The 25,847-nt window shown below is 37.0% G+C and overlaps 1 protein-coding gene across 1 annotated transcript in view; it reads left to right on the top strand.

The window, feature by feature from the left end:
- Positions 1-18: 18 nt before the first annotated feature.
- MSH4 (mutS homolog 4) overlaps positions 19-25,847 on the top strand; it is an 84,296-nt gene continuing 58,467 nt past the window's right edge. The window contains exons 1-6 of the mRNA XM_014850040.3: positions 19-1,950; positions 7,125-7,307; positions 12,964-13,124; positions 14,659-14,769; positions 17,495-17,610; positions 18,731-18,904. Of these exons, the coding sequence (XP_014705526.3) occupies positions 1,713-1,950; positions 7,125-7,307; positions 12,964-13,124; positions 14,659-14,769; positions 17,495-17,610; positions 18,731-18,904 (983 nt within the window). The 5' untranslated portion in view covers positions 19-1,712. The remainder of the gene's footprint in view (positions 1,951-7,124; positions 7,308-12,963; positions 13,125-14,658; positions 14,770-17,494; positions 17,611-18,730; positions 18,905-25,847) is intronic.

Below are 25,847 nucleotides of genomic sequence, written 5' to 3' on the forward strand. Positions count from 1 at the left end.
TTGTTCTCATTTTTTAACATTTTGTGTCAGAATGCCAGCTATTTACCCAAGAGACTTACCTTTTTTTCCCCTCCTAATAAGGAAACAACTTGATACTTGACATCACATTTTTGAACCTGTGTTTTCAAGAAAGACTAAAATGAGCATAACCATTCTCAAACAGTTTTACATTTTTGGTGAAAAAATATTTTAGTGAACGCTTTTCTTGAGATGGAAGTTGAAGTTTTCTCAAGCATGTTTGCTGTACTCTGTAATATGTAATAGTCATTTTAAGAGTAATTTTACACATTGAGTAATGATTCATTTAACACATTGACCAATGTCAACTTTAACATCTTGAAAATCGGTGCTTTTATGAGATTCTTGAAGTGTCTAGCATTTTGACAATTAACTAAAGAGTTTGGGCTGAGTTGCCACTATTTTGTTTTCTGAAAGTTTGGAAGTCATTGGATGGAGCGTAATCTTTTTTAAATGGTGTCATTGGAAATATTTGAAGGGAGTTTTGAGGACTGCAGTCACTGCATGTGGGTGAACTATGCTGTGAATACCTGATTATTGAGATACTTAAGGGTTGTATGAATTCAGTGATGGTTTAAATGAATGTTTTCTAGTAATAGTATCCAAGTGTACAGTCATGGGCTGCATAATGACTTTTTGGTCAACAATGGACTGCATATGCAGTGGTTATCCTATAAGGTTAGTACCATATAGTCTGGGTGTGTAGTAGGTTATACCATCTAGGTTTGTGTAAGTACACTCTTGATACCTGCACAACGATGAAATTGGCAAATGACATTTGTCAGAACATATCCCCGTCATTAAGAGACGTGACGGTATGCTTCCCAATCCTAGCATCTCTGAAATTGGTACTATTTCCATAATCTAGAGAAGTAAACAGGCACAGAACTTAATTTCCCAAAGGCGGTCATTTGATGCAAAGCTAGTTTGAATTTGTGGTCTGTTCTTATGCATACCTCTGGAAATCACAGCACTAGAAATTGAAAGATTGGGAACTGAAACTATCCAAGAGGTCTCATCCATTCTTTGGTTCCTACTTTACTGTGCACATGGCCATGTGCTTGCTGGGTGAAGGGCAATCTTACAGTGATGATGCAGGCTGTGGATATTTAAGCTGTGAGAGGTTAGTGGCTTTTCTGTATTTAGCCAGAAGACCCATGTTAGATGGTTTGCTAATGTGTGAGCATTGAATTTGTTTTCACCATCTTGTAGGCACCCGTTGCATAGATAGTTTCTTATATTTAAAAAGAACATAGTGTATCTGGGTGTGTATAGGAAATGTTAAGCACCAAACACCCTGCGATAAGGGAAGTAGGGTGCTATGAGAATAATGGTGCCACCAAATCGGATGGTTATTTTATGGACGCTAAAGAATTCCGTTCTGCTGATATCTGAAGGTAAGTCAGGATGAGGAGGGCTGCACCTAAGATGAAGCTCATAACCAGGTACTATGCGAGGTGGTGGGACTGGGAACGGCTCGGAGTACATTCCTAGCGTGGCTGGGGAAAGGTGAACGGACCCGGCGAGCTGGGGCTCTGCGCCTGCGCTCTGGGAAGCGCCGCGGGCAGGCGTCCTGCGGCTCCGTGCGCCTGCGCGCCATCCTCCCGCCTTTTTCCGCGTTGTCTTTGCCTGTGTGCTCCGCGACGGGACGCTCGCAGGTATCGTACTTTTGGTGCCTCGGGAGGCCTGTGAGGATGCTGAGGCCTGAGATGTCGTCATCCTCGCCCTCCGTTCCTGTGGTTTCCTCCTCTTCGGCAGGGGCTCGGTCACAGGGTCCCCGCTACAGTTTCGGATTCCGGGAGACCTCTGGGAGCCGCTCTTCGGCCCCGGCCTTCTCTGCGTCCACCCCTCCCGGCACGTCTGGGGCCGCAGGCGACCAGAGCAGCAGCAGCAGTCTCCCTCGCCTCCCGCCGAGCGCCGGGCCTGCTCGAGGCAAGTGGGGGGCGGAGGGGGCGGTCCCCGTGGGCCGGGATCCGGGATCCGGGGAGCAGGTGGCGCTTGCCAGAGGACTCAGCCGTGCTTCGGCTGGAGGGTGAGCACCGGTGCTCTGGGAATTCGAGGGACCGTCCCGCTCTGAGGCCGGCTCGAGTGCCTTCCGGCGTGCTGGCCCTCTCCCCGCCCCTCCGCGGGCCTGTGACAAAGGACGTGTGGGGATAGGACCGGCGAACCTCTTGGCTGCTGAACTTAAGTCTCCAGGTCCTTCTTGGACGGGATGAGAGTAGATTAAATTTAACATTTCATCTTATTCAGGTGATTAATATGTTTACTGTTAAAAAAACGTATGTTCTTCAGGGCGAGTTCAACTCGTTTATTTTATATTCGGCCGCTCCAGTCATGGCGAAACCGTCACACAACGTTTTCACATGACGCTGCGGCTCAGCGGTAAAGTAACGAGTGCCCAACCTGGTGGTCACTTTTCAGTTCGTCCCTGGGACGTTCCTGCGGTATTTGATGTTCTTGACCAGCCTTCCCTTGAACTCTTTTCTTTTTTAAGATTTTATTTTTATTTTTCCTTTTTCTCCCCAAATTCCCCCGGTACATAGTTGTATATTTGAGTTGTGGGTCCTTCTAGTGGCACGGGGGACGCCGCCTCAGCGTGGCCTGACGAGGGTGCCATGTCTGCGCCCAGGATCTGAAGCAGCGAAACCCAGGCGGCTGCAGCGGAGCCGCCAACTCAACCGCTCGGCCCCAGGCGGGCCCTTCTGGAACTCTCTTACTTTGATTTCCACTCTGCCGTGTTTTTCGCCTGCCTCCCAGACAACTGCTATACTCACCCTTGTTAGTCCCAAACGAGTGGTTTGTCCTTAGAGTTTTTTTCTAGGCCACTTCTACCTGGATGTGATTATCACCACAGCTCAGATGCCGTCTGTGCTCCAGATTCCTGTGTCAGACTGTCTTGTGGAGTTTCTAGTGAGAGACCCAAGGTCACCTCAGGCTCACTGTGTGATTAATTGAATTCATCTCTCTGCAGCTCCTCCTTGTTTCTTTTATCTCAGTCATTGGGTTTTCTAAATCTTAAACCTAGAAGACTTCAGTAATTCAAGTATTCCCTCACTCACAACATCAAATAGTTAACAAGTCTTGTCTTTTTCTTTTAAACGATTCTGTCCCTTTCTCTCTCTGTGCCATGACAGACCCTCATAATTTTATGTCTGAATTATTTCATCAAACTGCTAAGGATTCCTTCTTGCCAGCTTACTTACAGTGTCACCAGAGTCATATGGAAAATGAAAATCTTATGTCCCTTGCCGATTAGCATAAATCAGTGGCTCTGTATCTGCAATTAAAAAATCAAACTCTTTAGAGGATATCCAAGGCCATTTGGAATCTATTTCCAATCTTTACAGCCTTATTGCCCGTTGCTTCTTAATATTTACCTTATTTTCTAACCTAAGCTACTTGTGTTCCTCCAAGGCAACATGCGTGTTTACATTGTCAATATAATCCCCTCTTCATGAAATGTTTCGTCACTCATTTATTTTCAACAATATTAATAACATCCACTAATTAATGAGCACTCCTCTGTTCTACCGTCTTACTGGGCATTTGGTATCTCTGATCCTCACAATAATTCTGCACAGTAGATTTTACTTTTGTCCCCATTTTACAGAGGGAGCCAAGGCCAAAATAGATTAAATAGTTATGTTAGGAGCTGAGGATAAGAATGTTCTGTGCTCTCAAAGAACTTATGGTTCAGTAGGGAAAATCAATAAGTACGCTTTAAAAAGGTAAGTATATTTGAGGTATTTACAGATTTTTCAGGTATTTCTAAGTAGGAGAACAAAAGTGGCAAAAGAAATTCTGCAGAGGAAGTTCAGCTTGAGTTGATATTGAAGGATAAGTAAGACAAAGAATGTCAGCTAAAGGGAAGGAGGAGAAAAGAAACTAGAGAGCATTCTTTTTTTTTTACATTGGCACCTGAGCTAACATCTGTTGCCAATCCTTGTTTTTTTTCTTTCCTTCTCCCCGAGGCCCCCCCCAGTACATAGTTGTGTATTCTGGTTGTGAGCACCTCTGATTGTGCTATGTGGGATGCTGCTACAACATGGCCTGACGAGCGGTGCCATGTCCCTGTACTGAGGATCCGAACCAGTGACACCCTGTGCCACCGAAGCAGGGCGCACGAACTTAACCATTCAGCCACAGGAATGGCCCCTAGAGAGCATTCTTAAGAAAGAGAAATGTGTGCAAAGACACAAAAGATGTATGATATAGTATTTCACGCTTGTAGACTGCAAATAATTTTGTTTGGCTAGAGCAGGAAGGGTGATCTGATATAGATAAACTTGGAGTGCTTGTAGAAATTCCATCTGGGAGGCAAAAAGGTTTTGTCTGCCATGCCAACAACAGGTCTCTCTGGCTTTGGTGATTGGAGAGATGGTAATACTATTTCCTGATAAAAGGAATTTTGTAGGAGAAGCGTTAGAGGGAAAAGCATGTCTATTCTGTTATAGACATGTTGAGTGTGAAGAAACCTCTGGGATGTCCATATTCATATTAAGGCAATTGAATATATGGATCTAGGGCTAAGAAGAGAAACTTGAGAGAGAAGATTTGAAGTTACCCAATATTTGAGCCCAGAGTGGAGAAGATAAAGAAGATACAGCAAAATAGAGATCAAGGAAACTGGAGGAGAACTAAGAGAAGTTTGAAGAAGGGCCTTAGAGTCTAAAAGTAACCCGAGGGGCCGGCCCTGTGGCTGAGTGGTTAAGTTCTCATGCTCCGCTTTGGCAGCCCAGGGTTTCGCCGGTTCGGATCCTGCGCGCAGACATGGCACTGCTCATCAGGCCATAGTGAAGTGACGTCCCACATGCCACAACTAGAAGGACCCACAACTAGAATACACAACTACATACTGGGGGCTTTGGAGAGAAGAAGGAAAAAAAAAAACTTAAAAGTAATCTGAGAACAAGAAACAGCACTTTCATTGTCTCCAGTTTCTGGTAACTACTCCTTTCCTCAGCTCCTTTAAGCCTAGGGATGGTAAAGGAGCACACTGTATGTTGGTTCTACACACTTCTTTGTGATGATATCCTTACATCCTCTCTACACCTTTGTAAATATTTCTTTTATCAAACTCCCCTTAAATTATCCTAGTTTGAATGTGTCATCTGATTCCTGCTGGGACTCATACAGAGAAGTTAGATTTTATCTGATAGTGGATATGGGGAGACACTGAGGAACTGTAAGAAAGGAGAAATTTCTTTTTCAGAAAGATCACTGGTTATGAGATGAAGAATGGATTAGAGAGGCATAATATTGAAGGCAAGGAGAACAATTAGGAGACTTTTAAAAAGGCCTGAAGAAGCTATGAGCTTAAAATGGGCTGGTAGGAGTAGAGATGGGGAGAAATTTTAGTGATATTAAAAAAAAGAATTACATGACTTGGTCACTGATTGAGTGTTAGAACTGATGAACTAGGAGTTAAGAATGACTCCTAAGTTTATGACTTGGGTGACGGGGTACAAAATGGTACAACTGACCATGACTGGTAATAAAGAATAAATTTTGAGGGAAAGATAATGAGTTCACTTTTGGATATTTAGAAGTTCTGGAACAAATCTAAAGGTTTATATCCAAAAGGGAGTTAGATATAGGGACCTAGAGCCGCATTATCTGATATAACTTTCTGTGATGATAGAAATATTCCATATTTGAGGTGTCTAATATGGTAGCCGCTTTTGAGCACTTGAAATCTGGCTAGTCTGACTAAGGAACTGAATTTTTTATTTTATTTAATTTTGCTTTATTTACTTGGAGTAGCCACATAGGAGTAGCTACTGTATTGAACAATGCAGGTATAGACCTAAGAATAGTTTTTGTATTTTTAAAGGACTGAAAAAGTAAAAATAATTTTTATTTTATTTTATTATTTTTTTAAAAATGTTTCCTTCTTCTCCCCAAAGCCCCCCATTACATAGTTGTGTATTTCAGTTGTGTATTCCTTCTACTTGTGCTGTGTGGGATGCCACCTTGGCATGGCTTGATAAGCAGTGCTAGGTCGGTGCCCAGGATCCGAACCAGTGAAACCCTGGGCCGCTGAAGCAGATTGTGAAAACTTAAGCACTCAGCCAAGGGGCTTGCCCCAGAATAATATTTTTGACATGTGAAAATTATATGAAATTCAAATTTCAGTATCCAGAAATAAAGTTTTATTGTAACACAGCCATGCTCATTCATTTACATATTGTTTATAGCTGCTTTCCTGTGATAGTTATGGTGTCAGAGCTGAGTAATTGTGACAGACCATATGGCCCACAAAGCCTAAAATATTTACCATTTAGCCCTTTATTAAAAAGTTTGCTGACCCACGGTTTACAAGGTAGGAGAGGAGTTATATAAGGGTTTTGGAGGTGTCGGGAAATAGATATTAATAGAAACCAAGATAATAGATGAGATGCCCAGAGAAATGTATAATGGTTATTTGTGAGAAAAGGTGAAAAAATATGGAACTCTGGGAAGCCAACAGAAAAGAAACAGACAGAGGAAAAAGGATCTGGCATAGGAAACTAAAAGCAAATGATGTAAGGAGAATCAAGATAGAGTGTTGTCATAGAAGTCAAGGGGAATAGGAGAAAAGAGCCCCAATGTATATTTTTAAGAACTTCTATGTTCCAAGACACTATGCTAGGCTGTTTATGCATGCTCTTTCAAATTTTATGACACCCTGTAAAATAGGTAATATATCAATAGGTAAGTACCTAAACAAGGAACTGAATCCAAGTGAGTATAAAACTCTCTTTATACCAATTGTATGGGAGGAGAGAGTTTGAATGAAGAAGTCAACAGAGGAAAAGAGGTCTCATAATTACTATACAAAGTAAATGTATCTGGTGTATTGAAGATTAGAAGGTAGTTTATGATTTCAGCAAGGGTAGTCTCAGTGAATTTGTAGAAGCCAAAGCCATATTAACATGCACTTTTCCTTATATTTTAGTACAAGATTGTTTATCAATAATGTCATTAAATTTGTCGTAATTAGTTATATTTTAAAAAATCATCGATGAAATTTTATAGAAAGTGAATATGATATAAATTATAGGGATTAATACATCATTGCATAATTCTGAATCTTTAAGAACTGATATTTAATTTTTTGAATTTAGGTTCATTCTTTGGAAACAAAAGATCTTATGCAGAAAACACATTTGCATCAAACTTTACTTTTGGTACGAGCTCATCTTCTGTACGAGATAGTAATTATCCTCAAATGCTAAAAACTCCATTGTCTGTTGGAAATCCCCAGGGATCAGGTTATAAAAGTTGGACACCGCAAGTGGGATATTCAGGTAAAATGAGTGTAATATTGACCTAGATGACCTTTTGAAACTTTTAAAGTTTTGTAAATTGTAAATTAAGGTGGTTAAGTTCATTTGAAGTTATTTGTAACTGATATGGATGACTGAAAGATAAATACATCAGTTTACCCATATCCATAATTGAGGCTAGGTTAATAAGTCTACATAGTGTCTGATATTGTTTGTTAAATGCACATCTACATTATTTTAACCGTTCTGACAAAACAGCACAAGAAAGAGAAAGCTCTCCTTTTTGTACATGATATTTATTTAAATCTAGAAGTTTATCCTGATAATACTATTGACTGTTTTTTTTAATACTTAAATTTTAGTTTTTCTCTAAAACTACTAGATTTTCTTGAGGAAAAATGAGTGAAATAGGTCTACATATGTAAGCATTTTCTAAAGTACATATAGTGGTATTTCTTGGTTACAGGGTATGTGAATGTGTACATTTACAAGATAATGACAAATTATTTTTCTAACTATTCTACCAACACATACTCTTAGTAGCAATGTATGAGAATTCTTGATCTACATCCTCTCCAACATTTATTATTGTCAGACTTCTTAATCTTTACCAGTCTAGCAGTTGTAAAATACTACCTCATTGTAGTCCTAATTTGTATTTTTCCGGTTATTAAGAGGTTGGTGTTTTTTTTTTTTAATTGTCTCTCTTCTCTGCTGTACTATAAACTCCATGAAGGCAGAGATTGTAGCAGTCTGGATCCAGTCTGAAGTAGAACCATACAGTGATTTAAACGGGAGAGACTTAATGTAAAGAATTAATTAAACCATGATTAAAGAATACCTATAAGATATAGAAAAGTCTATAAGCCACTGTAGGGCTGAGGGGACTCCCAAGACAAGTCCCTCTCTGGGACCCATCTTCAAGGCTGGGGTACAGATCTCACTGGAGAAGGTGAAGTTGAACCTGTTGAATGACAGATTGAGTAATGCCTACAGATTTGCCAGGCCCAGTACTGGTTCACTGTCCAGGGCAAACAGGAAACAGGCAGGGTGGGAGAACTGTAGCCAGTGGCTGCCACATGGATGAACAATGGGAGTGGGCTCTGGTGTGGGCAGGAGGCCTGGGGCATGCAATCTCCTGTTTGGGAGGGTGGTGGCATCAAGAGGACTGTGGAAGACAAACTTGAAGAGAGAGTGAAAAGAGCAGAGGGAATCAGTATGCGCAGGAGGCCTGGAGTGCAGGATATCTGTATCAAGAGGGCTGTGGGAAGTCTATTACCATGTCATGCTGGGACTGTGAGATTGTCAACAGACAGCACATTCTGTGTGGCTGGGGCACATCACCACCAGACATCCTCATACTTACACTGCTGACCCACCATGCTGCAGTGGAAACTGCCTGAGAACGTTTCCTCGTACAAGGTCCCTCCAGTGCCCTCTACTGAGAAACTTGACATTATGCACACGTAAAAGAGAAATGCTTATAGGAATTCTGTCCATTATTTCAGAGCTTATATTGAAGGGTGAATTGGGAACTGAGCGACAATAAATTAACTGGCATAACTCTTTTGTCTACTCAACTGCCAAATATATCCTTCTACACACATTTGGACTCCTTTACAACAGAAAAAATGACTCTGTATTTCTACCTAGTGATACATCTGTCCTTACAAGTGAGGGAGTTCTCACTCTTTCCCAAAATGAGGGGACTTATAGTCCCAACAGTCATTGTATATTAATTATCTCAAATTAATATCGAATATTAATTATCCACTGAATATTCTGTTACCTAAAGACTAAATTGTAAAGTTAACCTCCGTTAACTTATGTATAAAACTTTTTAAAATTGAAAAGAGAGAGAAAAAATTGGTTAGTTTATACAAATAAATACATGCATGTAACAAAGCATAGAGAAAATATCCAAAGCTACTACAGTTTTTATTTCTGTAATTGGTCATGAGCTTGTAGTTGATATCTAGGGCATCCTTCTTCCACTACCCATTCCATATTTCTCTTACTCTCAGCAATAAGGGTGGAATGACCCAAACCTTCATTCCTGAAGCATCTGAGTCCTTAGTCACCCTGCCTTTTTTTGGTTGCTGTAGTTTTTCATTAACCGTTACTATTGGAAATACTCAGAGGTATCTCAGAGAATCCCCTGGGTTCCGTACACAGTCCTCTTTGCTTCCATTGTGTATAGCAACATGATATCCCCTTGGTAATCAGGATTGACTACTCCATCCATAGATAACCCCCTCCCCGCTTTTTCTTTGCCATTTGATTCAGTAGCGTGAATAAGGAGCACACATGGCGAAATGGCCAGGTGGCAGTCTCATCTTCCAGTTTAGTGGATCCATTCTTGTGTCACCTGGTAGAACCAGTAACCTTGTGGAGACTAAGATCTCCAAATCAGCAGAGCTCAAAGTTACCAGAATGGGACTCGAAAATTCTTCGGGTAGGTTAGTAGGTTTGATAGTGAGAATAGCCCCTCCCACTTCCACCCCTTGATCCCTCGACCCATGTATTCTGGCTATGAGGAACACAGCATCATGTAATGGTCTGTGATTCATACTATAGAGTGTATCCCGTATGACAGAACTCCATTTTTTCAGGGTGTTGTCTCCCAATTGGCACCGTAATTGAGTCTTCAGTAAGTCATTCTGCCTTTGGAGTAAGCCACACATTTCTGAGTTTTGGGGTTTGTGGTAAGACGTGTTGATTGAATGAGCATGAGCCCCTTGATGTACTTCCTTTGCTGTGAAATGAGTTCCTTGATCAGAGGCAATACTGTGTAGAATGCCATGATGATGGTGATGCTATAGAAGCATTGTGGGCAAGGAAGGCAAATCCATATCTAGAATATGTGTTTATTCCAGTGAGAACAAATATCTGCCTCCTCCATGAGGGAAGAAATCCAGCATAATCAACCTACCATCAGGTGGTGGGCCGTCCTCGGGGGAGTGGTGCTATTTCGGGCATTTAATGTTCATCTCTGCAGTTGGCAGGTTAGGCACTCAGCGGTATGGTTAATCAGGTCAGCCTTCGTAAGAAGAAGTTCATGGTGTTGAGCCCATGCATAGTCTCTATCCTTGCTACCATAGCCACTTTGTTCATGGGTCTATTGAGGAAGCGCTGAGATGGCTGGGAAAAGAGGCTAATTGACATCCACAGAGCATATCATTTGTCCACCTGATTATTAAGAGTCTCCTCTACAGTGGATGCCCTTTCGTGGGCATTCACATGAGACACAAATATTCTCAAAGTTTCTGCCCATTCTAAGCGATCCACCCACATACTTCTTCCCCAACATTTCTTGTCGTCATCTTCCAATCCTATTCCATCTAAATCCCTGACCATCCAGCTAAACCATTAGCAACTGCCCACGATTGAGTCTAAATCTGTACTTCTGGTCATCTCTCATTCCAGACATGGTGGAGAACCAATTGTATTGCTCAAAGTTCTTCACAGATGAAAGATCAAAATGAACAAAACAATTCAAATAGTTGGAAGAAAATAGTAATGCATATCAAATATCAAATAACTCAAGGAAGGAGGAGTTACTTAGCAGAAAAGCAATGGAAGAAACTGTAAAGAAAAAGATTATCTATACAAAAGCAGAAGTCTTTGAGATATCAAAAAATCAAGATTGGTAGCAACTATAAATTATTGTCATTGATTTACAAAATTCTCAGAAAAACAGATTGAAGGACATTAAGAGCTAATAAAAATTGTATGAAAAGGGTATAAACATCTCAAAAGAAAATATAGAATACAAATGGATAGACTAAATGATGTTCAATTTTGATAGTAGTTTTTGAAAATATAAATATAGGCACCAGTCCATTAAATTATCCAAGGATAATAATAGTAATAACAGTAATAGTGATACATTTCAGAAATTAGTAACAAGAAGGATACATTGATTGGTTTTTCTCATATACTGCTGATGGAATAAAAATTAGTATACTTCTGAAAAGAGATTTGGCAATATATATGAGATCTGTAAAAAATGATTTTCCACTGTTCCAGTAATTTGACTTCTAAGGATCTACTTTAAGGAAATAATAAGAGACCTAGAAGAAAGCTTTATCCACTAGGATACTCCTTATAGTATTATTTATAGCAGAGAGATTAACAGTATAAATGTTCTTTTAGAAGTTTAAGAGAGGTGTCTTCTGAGTGCACTGAATTTCCATTGAAACTTGGTATTTATTTTCCAAATAAGCATAAGAAGATCATATTCTGTTGCAGAACTTAAACTGACTTCTGTAGATCTAATATAAACTCAGTCACCATGTATAACATGGCTGTCATGATGAAAGGGTTCTGAGATGTAGACACAATAGATTTTTAAGTGAACTCTTAAGTTGACTTCTGACTAAGCATAAATATACAAGTAATTTTGTAGGTATTATAATAAAAGAATTGAAAAGAAAAACAGAAGCTAGGTTAAGGAGAAAAAGGAGAGAAGACAGGGGGTATATTGAGAGGTTGACAAGGGAATAAAAGATAATTTAGCTTTTTTAAAAATAAAATTATAGGTGTTTTTAGTGTGACTTTTTTATTCCTTCATTAATAATGCCCTATATTTAAATAATTTCATATACTTTAGAAAACACTTCTATATTATTGCATTTAATTCTTAGAACAACTTTGTGCAAAAGGTTTGGTATTTCTAGTTTACAGATGAAGAAATGGTAGTTTTAGAAAAGTTAAACACCTTACTTGAATATTCATGGTTTATAAGGCACAGATCTCAAAATCAGTAATATATGTAATGGTTAGGAGCACCAGCTGTGGAATCAAGCTAACTGAGTGCAAATTCTGACTCTACCGGTTCCATCCATGCCTCTCTCCTTATCAGTAAATAGAGAAAATAATGATGTCTCTTTGAGAAAGTTGTGACAATTAAATGAGTTGATCCAAGTAAAGAACTTAGAAAATTCTTTGCACATTCATAAAATATCCAACATTCCACAGATGTCTCAAAATTGGAGTTTGTAGTTGTATACTTTTATACTTTATGAAATGCATTCATATATATAATTCCACGTGATCTTTTCAGCCAGCTTTTGAGTTAGGCAGAGGAGTTATTACATTATATTTTTTGATTTATGATAATTTATTATGAAATAATTTGCTCAAATTCATATAGCTTTTTTTTTTTTTTTGCTGAGGAAGATTTGCCCTGAGCTAACATCTGTGCCAGTCTTCCTCTATTTTGTGTGTGGGTTGCTGCCACAGCATGACTGCCGATGAGTCATGTAGGTCCACACCCAGGAACCAAACCTGGGCCACCAAAGCAGAGTGTGCGAAGTTCAACCACTAGGCTGTGGGGCTGGCCCTCGTTTAGCTTTCAATTACAGAATAAGATAAATAATTTAGATTTTCTGATCCCAAATTCAATATTCCTTTCATAGCCCTATTCCAATAAAATGCAAAATAAGACAATGTATAAACTTATTATTTCTAAATATGAAGTTAAGTTTTGACAGAATACTTTGAGAGTTAACATTTTTATTTGGTCTGGATATGAAAAGCTATGGTTTGATGCTGAAAAAATGATTATCCTTGGATATTAACAGCCATGTCCTAGACTCAGTGCTTTGGGATCTTATAAGAAAGAACTAGAAATTATTAATGTTTATACTTTTTCTTTTTAAAATTTTTTTAACAGCTACATCCTCATCTGCAGTTTCTGCACACTCCTCATCAGTTATTGTAGCTGTTGTAGAAGGGAGAGGACTTGCCAGAGGTGAAATAGGAATGGCAAGTATTGATTTAAAAAGCCCACAAATTATATTATCTCAGTTTGCAGACAACACAACTTATGCAAAGGTAAGTATTTATAATCCTATAAAATGGTTGATCTAGAGGGCAGTATGCAGATTTTTAAGTCAGTGCTTTCTTAATTAGTTTACTTTTTGGTAGAATAAAGGTTATTTACAATTGCACTAATGTAGGTTACTTTGAATTAAAATAATTGTTTTTCATCTTAACTTTTTGAATATATTTTGTCCTAAAAATAATGTTTTGCTGTTATTTGAACATTTCAAATTACTGTTAATATTAGTTTCTAAAATTAATATCTTCAAATTAATAATTCCTGGACTCATTCCAAAGATAATAAGTATCTAATAATGTTATCTCCAAAGGGTTGTTTCTACTGATCTGTATTTGAATTTTATTTTCCAGAATTAAAAGAAACTGATGTCTTAGATCAGTCATAATTTAATCTCTTAACTTCTTGCCTTCACTTCCTATCATTCATCAGTTTGGGCTGCTGGCCTCTTGTTGTGAGAATTTGTGTGACTTACCAGATAGAGCTAGTATACTCCTAATCTCTATATTCTAAAAAGTTATCATTAAAAAATATGATATACTATGTTATCTTTGGTGTTTTATTTTTCTTTATTCATTTACCTAATTCCCTTTTCTGATTCCCTAGAATGTAGGCTTCCTTTTCATACCTAATAATTAATTTTTTAAAAAGATTTTGTTTTTTTTGCTTTTTCTCCCAAAGTCTCCCGGTACATAGTTGTGTATTTTTTAGTTCTGGGTCCTTCTAGTTGTGGCATGTGGGACACCACCTCAACATGGTTTGATGAGCAGTGCCATGTCCGTGCCCAGGATTCAGACTGGTGAAACCCTGGGCTGCTGAAGCAGAGCAAGTGAACTTAACCACTCGGCCACGGGGCTGGCCCCCTAATAATTAATTTTTTAATATACCTAACAACCTAAATGATATTAGTAATGCATGCTAACTTCGTCTTTCACATTTTTATGAAATTTAAAAAGAGTAGGCAAAAAGTTTTTTTAATACAGGAATGTTAGGCAAATTAATTAAGAATTTCTGTGTCTAGAGTAGTTCTAAGAAATGTACCTTATATTGTGAAAAACATAGCTCATAAAGCAGATGTTTATCATCTGCGTTTCTTTACTTTTCAGCTCCTAAGATATACCAGTGTGGCCATATTGATTTTATCACCGTAGTTAGGCTATTGAATGTGAATGTGTTTGTTTTTCATGGAGATGGATAAAATACTGAGTAGAAGAATTTATTTTCTCTTATTTTAGGAATACATATTTGATAAGTTCAAATTAATTTTGGGGTTTTGAACTGTTGTAAACTATTACGAGTAAAATATAGCCTATGTTTATAATATTTTATATTTGTAATTATATAGGTTATATGTTTAATATATAACCATTAGAAATATATTTTAATTAAAATATATACTTAGGACAGTTGTAATTTTGTATATCTATGAACTACTTTTAAATACTTATCTCTCCGAAAAATACAAAACTTTTTTTGTTTTAGAGAATCCTAAGCTTACATTTAAGAAATTGTTTATTCAAATGATTTTAGGTAATCACTAAACTCAAAATTTTATCACCTTTGGAAATAATTATGTCAAATACTGCTTGTGTTGTGGGGAATTCAACCAAGTTGTTTACTCTGATCACAGAAAATTTCAAGGTAAAAGTGATTTTTATTCTCAGTAGTAACATTCAGTATCTTCTTGATTAAAAATCCATCTTGTAATATCATTGTAAAGACCAATAATTTGAGTAACTTTATATTTAGTAGCCTAAAGTAATCACTAAATTTAAGCCCTAATCTAGGAACTATTAATACATGTAATAAAATTGATAGGATATCCACTTATTTGATTGACACCCTTAATCTACTTTAAACAAAACGAAAAATGTTTTAGGTAATAAGGAGGTTTCTCAGAGTATACAGGAGGCAGACCCTTAGAGAAAGCATGGATTTCCTTAGGTATAGCTTCCTGGAAACTAGTTATTGTGCTGCAAGACTAGTTGAAATTGAGGTTCTTATTCTTCTAGGGGAAGAGTCTATCAGCAAGTGCTTTTTCTTTTGGAGAATTTGATCTACATCACAGAATTGTTTCAGCTCTGCCTGATACGATGTACTGCCTCACAGTTAGCCTCCGTCTGTGGGACTGTGATGAATAAGTGCTCTGGAACCTTATACAACCAGTGCTCTCCCTTTCAGTAAGGGCCTTTCCGCTGTGTAGTTTATCTCTTCCCTCTAGCAAATCTCCGTGTTTTGTGGAACAGGGGCTGTTGTTCTGAACCAAGTAGGCAGCATTGCAGTTGGAATAATTCCTGAAGAGTGCAAATTATTTTCAGAATATGTTATATTTTGTTATGTTTGTACACCTATCTTTAACACGTTTGGAACCAAGCTGATTTAGGGTCTAATGAGTTCTTTATTGTTCTTAATATATTCAGCACCTGCAGTCATATAAGATTTCTTATGATGCTCTTAGAGATCCTATGTGGCTCAGCTGTCTGACTCATTGCCAGAGATGGTCCCTATTATAAATTTATTGTTGCTATTAGACAAGTCTCTTTATCTATCTCTTTGATTTATTGCTTCAGACATTTTTTATCACCCTTATTTAATATATACCTTTCCAACTTTTGCTATTTTGTTTGACTTAAGCATTCTAACTTTCTTGGTTGTAGATAACTGAAATTCAACTTAAACTTGGCTAAATAAAAAAGGAAATTTATTGGTTTACTTAACTGGGAAGCCAAATGGTTGGATAGATCTTACCTCTATTCTCCTCCCCACCACCATCTTTTCTTTTCTTTTCTTTTCTTTTTTTACCACAGATAGGTTACCTCCATGAGGTTTAAGAAGATGATTGCTGATGGCTCCAGGCTGATGTCATCTCAGCTTAGCCAACTCAGAGAAGAAATAACTTCTTTCTTCCTCTGTCCACATATGAATTCCAGGGAAGGACCCTGACTGGTCCTGCTTTTGTTTGTGTTCCCACGTTAGACCAATCATTATTTAGTGGTGGGGTAGAAGCATTATGACTGATTAATCCCAGTTCATTTGCTTTATGCTATGGAGCATAGAGACTGTAATTGACCGTCCTACCGGAACCATATGGAATGTGGTAGATAAGTCCTCCAAGGCAAAAAAACAACATATATTCACTACATGTGGGATGTGAGGTAGTCTAGCAAAGTGCTTCAGAATGGAGGAGTCAGACTGTGCTGGTTTCAAATCCTAATTCTAAGTGATCTTGTGCAAGTGGAGTTACTTAACCTCTTTAAGCTTCAGTTTTTTTCATCAGTAAAATAGGGATAATAATAATATCTACCTCCTAGAGAATTGATATTTTATGTAGGGTAATCAGAAATGGCCTCATTGATAAGGTTACATTTGAGCTAAGTCCTGAAGGGAGTGAGGGAGAGAGCCATAGAGGTATTTGGGGAAAAAGTTTTATAAGCAGAGGCAAAAATCAATATTATTATTATCATTATTATCATACTTACCATAAAATGACCTTCGTTAATTAAGAAACAATATGAAGTAGAAGGAACATGGACAAAGAAATCTAAATTCAAGTATCACCTCTGGCACATATTAGGTGTATGATATTAGAAAAATTACTTTTCAGAATTTTACTTAGAGGAAAATTATAGTTAATGCAAGACTCATATCATAGGATTGTTGTGAAGATTAATTGAGATGACTTTAAAACAGTCTTGCCATGTAACAAATTCCCTACCTGCTTCTTACTGTTTTTTCCATCTTACAGTTCTTTCACAGTACATTGTTATTGGACCTTTCTTACCTATTATTTCTATTCAAAGTAGGTGAACTTTTTACTCTACAGCTTCTCTTGCTCTTTTTTAAAAGTTCCATCATCTCCTTTTCTTTATTCTAAATAAATTGAATTCACCTCATGTAGATAGTATTGCATAGATTTGACAGCTGGAAGTGGTATTTTCGTCTTCCTCAACTAGTATATAACAAGGATCTACCCTCTCTCAATTATGGTAGAGTATATAAGGCTGAATGTAAAATCTGTGTGATGTTGTTGCCGTAGAATAAAATTACTAGAAGCTAATAAAATTACTAGAAGGTAGAGGTTTATTTTTTGTTATTGTACCTAACATATTCGGTTAAATTTCCTGTGAGTATGGTCTAATAAGAGCTACAGAGTCTTATAATTCACTTAGCAAGGCAGATAATCATTCTCTTTTTGTAAATAACTAAGAACACTTATTATTTAATTCTGAAAAATAATAAATAATCAAACAAAAACTTTGTAGAATATTTAAGCCACTTACCCATGTACCAGCATGTATTTAAGAAAACAGTTAGGGGTGAGCACATGAAACTTAAAATTTATGTTGAAATTAAATTCTTTTTTCAGAATGTTAATTTCACTACTATACAAAGGAAATACTTCAATGAAACAAAAGGATTAGAGTATATTGAACAGTTATGCATAGCAGAATTCAGCACTGTCCTAATGGAGGTTCAGTCCAAGTAAGTTATAATCTCAGGAAAGTAAGAAATCTCTAGTATGAGTTCCATGAGGACAAGTTCTTTTGTCTCTTTTGTTTTCTGCTATATTCTTACCACCTAGAAAAATGCCTGACTCATAATGCGTGCTCAGTACTTATTGAAATAGTAAAATAGTTAACTGAAATTTATACACAAGACGTATCTGCTAACTTAATTTATATAGAATTTCTTCAAATTAGTCGTGATCTGTTGTCCTGATGGTTGCTGCTCACCTCACTTTGGAGTGAAAACTCAAGTAGCTACAGTAAACTAGAAATGTGAAGGTACAGAAGGGGAATGCAGTTAAAGCTGTGGTCCTGTCACTTCTTACCTTTTCTCCTAAAAGATTCAGCATGAAATAGGGAGTGATATTTTTGGAATGGATATTTCTTAGAACATGCAAAATAGATGCTTTTTTTTTTTTTAAATATTTTATTTTCCCTTTTTCTCCCCAAGGCCCCCCAGTACGTAGTTGTGTATTTTCAGTTATGGGTCCTTCTAGTTGTGGCATGTGGTACACCGCCTCAGCATGGCCTGATGAGCGGTGCCATGGCCACACCCAGGATCCGACCAGCAAAACTCTGGGTCGCGGAGGTGGAGCACGCAAACTTAACCACTTGGCCACGGGGCCGGCCCCCATAGATACTTTCTTTGAGCCAGGTTGGACCACTTGTTTACTCAGTTAATCATAATAACTGCCCTCACTGAGATCATAACATACTTTCCCACATTGGAACTTCCTGACTGCTCCTTTAAAGCCCTCAGACTTTTTCAGCATCACTTGAATATTTAGAATGGTACATCAAAAATTGACATGAATTACCAGTGAGTATTGTCTTTTAACATGTGATTTATTGGAGTCTGATATCCCTTAAGTGTTAGACTTCAGAAAACTGTCTATTTTTATCAACTTTTACGTTTTAGAGACCAGAGCTAGTTTTCAAAAATAAGGAACACTTGGTGTGCTTTTTTCCTTTAAATTTAAGCAATGCTATGCAAATATTTGTAATTTTCTTAATATTAAGGTAAAATAAATGTTTCCTTTTATAACAATAATTTTTTTTAATTTAAAGATTTATAGTGATCATTGGTAACCTTACAGGTATTACTGCCTTGCAGCTGTTGCAGCTTTATTAAAATATGTTGAGTTTATTCAAAATTCAGTTTATGCACCAAAATCTCTGAAGATTTGTTTCCAGGGTAGTGAACAGACAGCCATGATAGATTCATCATCAGCCCAAAACCTTGAATTACTAATTAATAATCAAGACTGTAGGTAAGATCATGCAATTTTTTTCTTACAAAATATATCAGTATATTTTACTATGTCATATTTTCTATGAATAGTTATTTTATGTTTCTTTAAATTGTTTGATGGAGAAATATTGACTAAACATGCTTTTACCATTGTGCCATTGTTGCTGAACTGCTCAGGTGTTTCACCAAAATCAGGTTTTAAAAAAATATGTGTACTAAATTACAAAAAAAACCCCAACTCATTCAAAACTGGGCAAAGGATTTGAACAGGTATTTCTCCAAAGAAGGTATACAAATGGCCTATAAGCACATGAGAAGATGCTCAACATCACTGGTCATTAGGGAAATGCAAATCAAAACTACAATTACCACTTCATACCCATTAGGATGGTTATTATCAAGTAAATGGAAAATAAGAATTGGTGAGGATGTGGAGAAATTGGAACCCTGGTACAATTATGGTGTGAATGTAAAATGGTGCAGTCACTTTAGGAAACAGTATGCTGTTTCCTCAAAAAGTTAAACATCGAATTATCATGTGATCCAGCAATTCTACTTCTAGGTATATACCCAAAAGAGTTGAGAGCAGGGACTCCAACAGATACTTGCATACATGTGTTCATAGCAGCATTATTCATAGTAGCCAAAAGGTAGAAACAAACCAAATGTCCATCAACAAATGACTGAGTGGATAAAGAAAATAAGATATATATCTACAATGAAATATCATCAGCCTTTGGTGGCTGGCCCTGTGACCTAGTGGTTAAGTTCAGCATGCTCTGCTTTGGTGGCCTGGGTTTGATTCCCAGGTGCAGACCTACACCTCTCATCCCTGACCATGTTGTGGCAGTGACCCACATACAAAATGGGGGAAGATTGGCAGCGGATGTTAGCTCAGGGTGAATCTTACTCAAACAACAAAAGGAGGAAGATTGATGACAGATGTTAGTTCAGGGTGAATCTTCCTCAGTAAAAAATTAAATAATTAAAATAAAATCATTCAGCCTTAAAAAGAAGTGAAATTCTGATACATGCCACCAGATATATGAACTTTGAAAACATTATGCTAAGTGACATAAGCCAGACACAAAAGGAAAAATATTTTATGATTCCACTTACATGAAGTAGAGACTGAAAATAGAGGTTACCACAGGTTGTGGGAAATGGGGAAGTGGGGAATAGGGAGTTATTTAATGGATTCCAAGTTTCTGTTTTTGATGATGGAAATGGATAGCGGTAATGGTTGCACAATATTTCGAGTATACCTAGTGACACTGAATTTTGTGGTTAAAATGGTAAAATTTATGTTATGTATGTTTTACCGCAGTAAAAAAGGACCTATTGTGTCTAGAATACTACAAAATTAAAATAACCAGTTTTAAAAGCATCAAATACAGGAAATTCAAGGGGGCTCTGTAATCATTTGAGAAGGTAAAAATAGTTGGATCAATCTGGTCTATGGTGTGTGACTAGATTGCTGGTTTTATTCGTTTATTGTTACCTTTAGTTAGAATACCAGGAATATTGATGGTGAGCATGAAAGAGAGAGAGGGAGAGATGCGTGCACGCATGTGCACACACACACACACACACACATACACACATACACAGTTTATAGATTTCATAGTGAGTCACCTAAACTAGAATTAAAATGTTATTAGAACGTGATATAATCAACCTGTGGTGTTGTTTATAGCAGGGATGTATTAATATGGGTTCAGTTTGGTGGAAAGCATTAGTAAGTCATGGTTTTTCTCTTTGAGGAATAACACTCTAGAGGAGGAGACACATAGGCAGTATCATTAACATGTACTAAGTACAGTGATAGGAAAATCTGCATAAAAAATGATGGGATCATAGCAGAGACAGAGAGTTAATTGTTCTTGGTTAAGGGGTAAAGAGGAGTATTTAGGAAAGGCTTTCTAGAGGAGATATACCTATTGAAGTATAAATAGAAGTTATCCAGGTGAAGAAATAGAAAAGGTGGTAAGACTGTGAAAAACGAAGTCTTGAAAGCATGATTTTCAATATAACGATATGACAAGTGCAAGGAAACTGTAAGCTATTTAGTATTACTGATTGGTAAAGTGCAAGGTGGGAGTAAGTAAGCTTAGAGTAATTAAATCTCAGCTTTCAGTAATTAAATGTAACTTCAAACATCAATGAAAGGGATAAACTTAAAATTATTATGAATTTTAGTATTAAGAGTATTGGAAAGAATAAAGAGTACCTTAGACAACTGAAACCTTAAGGTACTCAGTGCCAATTTAGAGCCATAGTTGTTTAAATGTCTCTATCACTTTGTGCATTCTTATCTTGGCTTCACTTTCCATGATGTGAAATCTCCAGACATTATTTACTGTTGCAAACTTAGAAACGTAGGCTATCTAATTTTGTTTATTATTTATTTTAATCAGCAAAAACAGTTTAGCCCTATCTAGATACTGTTGGTACTACTTTTAGTAAAAGTAAGAGTAGTACTGTATATACCACTTTAGTTATCCATCAGTATAGTGGCCTCAGCACCTTTGCAGTCCATTAAATAATGTTGGTCTAAAATGATAGCCTTTTTTAGGAGGTTATAGTTAATTGTAGTTATTATTCCTTTTCAGCTTAGTGAAAAAGTAATATTTTTCCTATTGCTAGGTAAAAAGGGTTAAAATAATATTATCTGGAAAAATTACTCTGTCATTGACTTTCTGTGTTACAACAACGTAGAGTAACATAGAAGGTCATTGACCGAGGCTGGTAATTATTGTAAAGTGTTTCATACTCAGTTTTACTTTGTCTTATTTCATAGTTCATCATTCTTTATCATTATCATTGTTAAACATTGCTTGAGTTCCTGCTATGTATTTTTTTTATTGAGGTAACATTGGTTTATAACATTATATAAATTTCAGGTGTACATCATTATATTTCAGTTCCTGTGTAGATTACATCAAGTTCACCACGTAAAGACTACAATCTATCACCACACACATGTGCCTAAACACCCCTTTCGCCCTCCTCCCTCCTCTCTTCCCCTCTGGTAACCACCAGTCCAGTCTCTGTCTCTATGTGATTGTGTGTTGTTGTTTTTATCTTCTATTTATGAGTGAGATCATACAGTATTTGACTTTCTCCCTCTGACTTATTTTGCTTAGCATAATACCCTCAAGGTCCATCCATGTTGTCACAAATGGCTGGATGTGACCATTTCTTATGGCTGAGTAGTATTCCATTGTGTATCATCTTCTTTATCAATTTGTCCCTTGATGGGCACCTAGGTTGCTTACAAGTCTGGACTGTTGTGAATAGTGCTGCAATGAACATAGGGGTGCATGTATCTTTATGCGTTTATGTTTTCGTGTTCTTTGGATAAATACCCAGCAGTGGAATAACTGGATTGTATGGTAGTTCTATTCTTAAGTTTTGAGGAATCTCCATACTGTTTTCCATGGTGGCTGCACCAGTTTGCACTCCCACCAGCAGTGTATGAGAGTTCCCTTCTCTCTACATCCTCTCTAACACTTGTTTTCTGTCTTGTTAATTATAGCCATTCTGGCAAGAGTGAGGTGATATCTCATTGTAGCTTTAATTTGCATTTCCCTGATAGTTGATGATGTTGAACATCGTTTCATGTGCCTGTTGGCCATCTGTATATCTTCTTTGGAGAAATGTCTGTTCAGATGTTTTGCCCATTTTTTTTTAAACTTTTTATTAAGATTATGATAGTTTACAACCTTGTGAAATTTCAGTTGTGCATTATTGTTAGTCATGTTGTAGGTGCACCACTTCACCCTTTGTGCTCTCCCCTCACCCCCCACCCCCCTTCCCCTGGTAACCACCAATCAGTTCTCTTTGTCTGTATGTTTAACTTCCACCTATGAGTGGAGTCATACAGAGTTTGTCTTTCTCTATCAGGCTTATTTCACTTAACATAGTACCCTCAAGGTCCATCCATGTTGTTGTGAATGGGACGATTTCATCCTTTTTTACAGCTGAGTAGTATTCCATTTTATATATATACCATATCTTCTTTATCCACTCATCATTTGATGGGCACTTAGGTTGCTTCCGTGTCTTGGTTATTGTAAATAATGCTGCGATGAACATAGGGGTGCATGGGACTTTTGGAATTGCTGATTTCAAGTTCTTTGGATAGATACCCAGTATTGGGATGGCTGGGTCATAAGGTATTTCTATTTTTAATTTTTTGAGAATTCTCCATACTGTTTTCCATATTGGCTGCACCAGGTTGCATTCCCACCAACAGTGTTTGAGGGTTCCTTTTTCTCCACAACCTCTCCAACGTTTGTCACTTTTTGTTTTGAATATTTTTGCCAATCTAACAGATGTAAGGTGATATCTTAGTGTAGTTTTGATTTGCATTTCCCTGATGATTAGTGATGATGAGCATCTTTTCATGCGTCTGTTGGCCATCCTTATATCTTCTTTGGAGAAATGTCTGTTCAGATCTTTGCCCATTTTTTAATGGGGTGTTGGTTTTTTTGTTGTTGAGTTATATGAGTTCTTTATATATTTTGGACATTAACTCCTTATCAGATATATGGTTTGCAAACATCTTCTCCCAATGGTTAGGTTGTCTTTTCGTTTTGTTGTTGGTTTCCTTTGCTGTGCAGAAGCTTTTTAGTTTGATGTAGTCCCATTTGTTTGTTTTTTCTTTTGTTTCCCTTGGTCGGTCAGACATGGTACTTGAAAATATGCTGCTAAGATCGATGTCAAAGAGCATACTGCCTATGTTTTCTTCTAGAAGTTTCATGGTTTCAGGTCTTACATTCAAGTCTTTAATCCATTTTGAGTTAATTTTTGTGTATGGTGAAAGATAATGGCCTACTTTCATTCTTTTGCTGTGGCTGTCCAGTTCTCCCAACACCATTAATTACGGAGACTTTCCTTTCTCCATTGTATGTTCCTGGCACCCTTATTGAAAATTAGCTGTCCATAGATGTGTGGGTTTATTTCTGGTCTCTTGATTCTGTTCCATTGATCTGTGTGTCTGTTTTTGTGCCAGTACCATGCTGTTTTGGTTACTATAGCTTTGTAGTATATTGAAATCACAGAGTGTGATACCTCCAGCTTTGTTCTTTTTTCTCAGGGTTCCTTTTGCTATTCAAGTTCTTTTGTTGTTCCATATAAACTTTAGGATTCTTTCTTCTATTTCTCCGAAAAATGTTGTTGCAACTTTGATAGGGATTGCATTGAATCTGTAGATTGCTTTAGGAAGTATGGACATTTCAGCTATGTTAATTCTTCCAATCTAAGAGCACAGAATATCTTTCCTTTTCTTTGTGTCTTCAGTTTGTTTCAACAATGTTTTATAGTTTTCAGCATACAGATCTTTCACCTCTTTGGTTAAATTTATTCCCAGGTATTTTATTCTTTTTGATGCAATTGTAAATGGGATTGTATTCTTAATTTCTCTTTCTGCTACTTTGTTGTTAGTGTATAGAAAGGCAACTGGTTTTGTATCCTGCAATTTCACTGTATCAATTTATCATTTCTGAAAGTTTTTTGGTGGATTCTTTAGAGTTTTCTATATATAAAATGATGTCATCTGCAAATAGTGACAGTTTCACTTCTTCCTTTCCACTTTGGATCCTTTTTATTTCCTTTACTTGCTTGATTACTCTGGCTAGGTCTTCCAATACTATATTAAATAAGAGTGGCGAAAGTGGGCATCCTTTTCTGGTTCCTGTTCCTGAAGGATAGCTTCCAGTTTTTCTCCATTGAGAATGATATTAGCTGTGGGTTTGTCATATATGGCCTTTATTATGTTGAGGTACTTTACTTCTCTATCCAGAATTTTCAGAGTTTTTATCATAAATGGATGCTGTATCTTGTTAAATGCTCTCTGCATCTATTGAGATGATTATGTGATTTTTATTCTTCATTTTGTTAATGTGTTGTATCATCTTGATTGACTTGTGGATGTTGAACCATCCCTGCATCCCTGGAATGAAACCCAGTTGATCATGATGTATGATCTTTTTAATGTATTGTTGTATTTTATTTGCTAGTATTGGTTGAGGATTTTGCATCAATGTTCATCAGTGATACTGGCCTGTAATTTTCTTTTTCTGTGTTGTTCTTGTCTAGTTTTGCTATCAGGGTGATGTTGGCTTCCTAGAATGAGTTAGGAAGTTTCCCCTCCTCTTCAGTTTTTTGGAAGAGTTTGAGAAGGATAGGTATTAATTCTTCTGTGAATCTTTGGTAGAATTCACCAGGGAAGCTGTCTGCTCCTGGACTCTTATTTTTTGGGAGGTGTTTGGTTACTATTTAGATCTCCTTACTGGTGATTGGTGTGTTCAGATTCTCTATGTGTTCTTGATTCAGTTTTGGAAGGTTGTATGATTCTAAGAATTTATCTATTTCTTCTAGATTATCCAATTTGTTGGTGTATAGCTTTCATAGCATTCTCATATAATCTTTTGTATTTCTGAGGTGTCTGTTGAAATTTCTCTTCTTTCGTTTCTGATTTTGTTTATTTGAGCCATCTGTCTTTTTTGGTTCATGAATCTAGCTAAAGGTTTGTCAATTTTGTTTATCTTTTCAAAGAGCCAGCTCTTGGTTTCGTTGATTTTTTTCTATTGTTTTTTTAGTCTCTATTTCATTTATTTCTCTCTGATTTTTATTATTTCCTTCCTTCTACTGATTTTAGGCTTTGTTTGTTCTTGTTTTTCCAGTTTCTTTAGCTGCACTTTAGATGGTTTATTTGTGATTTTTCTTGTTTGTTGAGGTAGGCCTGTATTGCTATAAACTTCCCTCTTATGACCACTTTCTCTGTATCCTATAAATTTTGACATGTCATATTTTCATTTGTCTCCAGTTATTTTTTTATTTCTCCTTTGATTTCTTTATTGACCCATTTGTTGTTCAGTAGCATTTTGTTTATTCTCCACATATTTGTAGCTTTTCTGATTTTCTTCCTGTAGTTGATTTCTAGTTTCATACCTTTG

The sequence above is a fragment of the Equus asinus genome, chromosome 16, assembly GCF_041296235.1.
Source record: "Equus asinus isolate D_3611 breed Donkey chromosome 16, EquAss-T2T_v2, whole genome shotgun sequence".
Taxonomy (NCBI): Eukaryota; Metazoa; Chordata; class Mammalia; order Perissodactyla; family Equidae; genus Equus; species Equus asinus.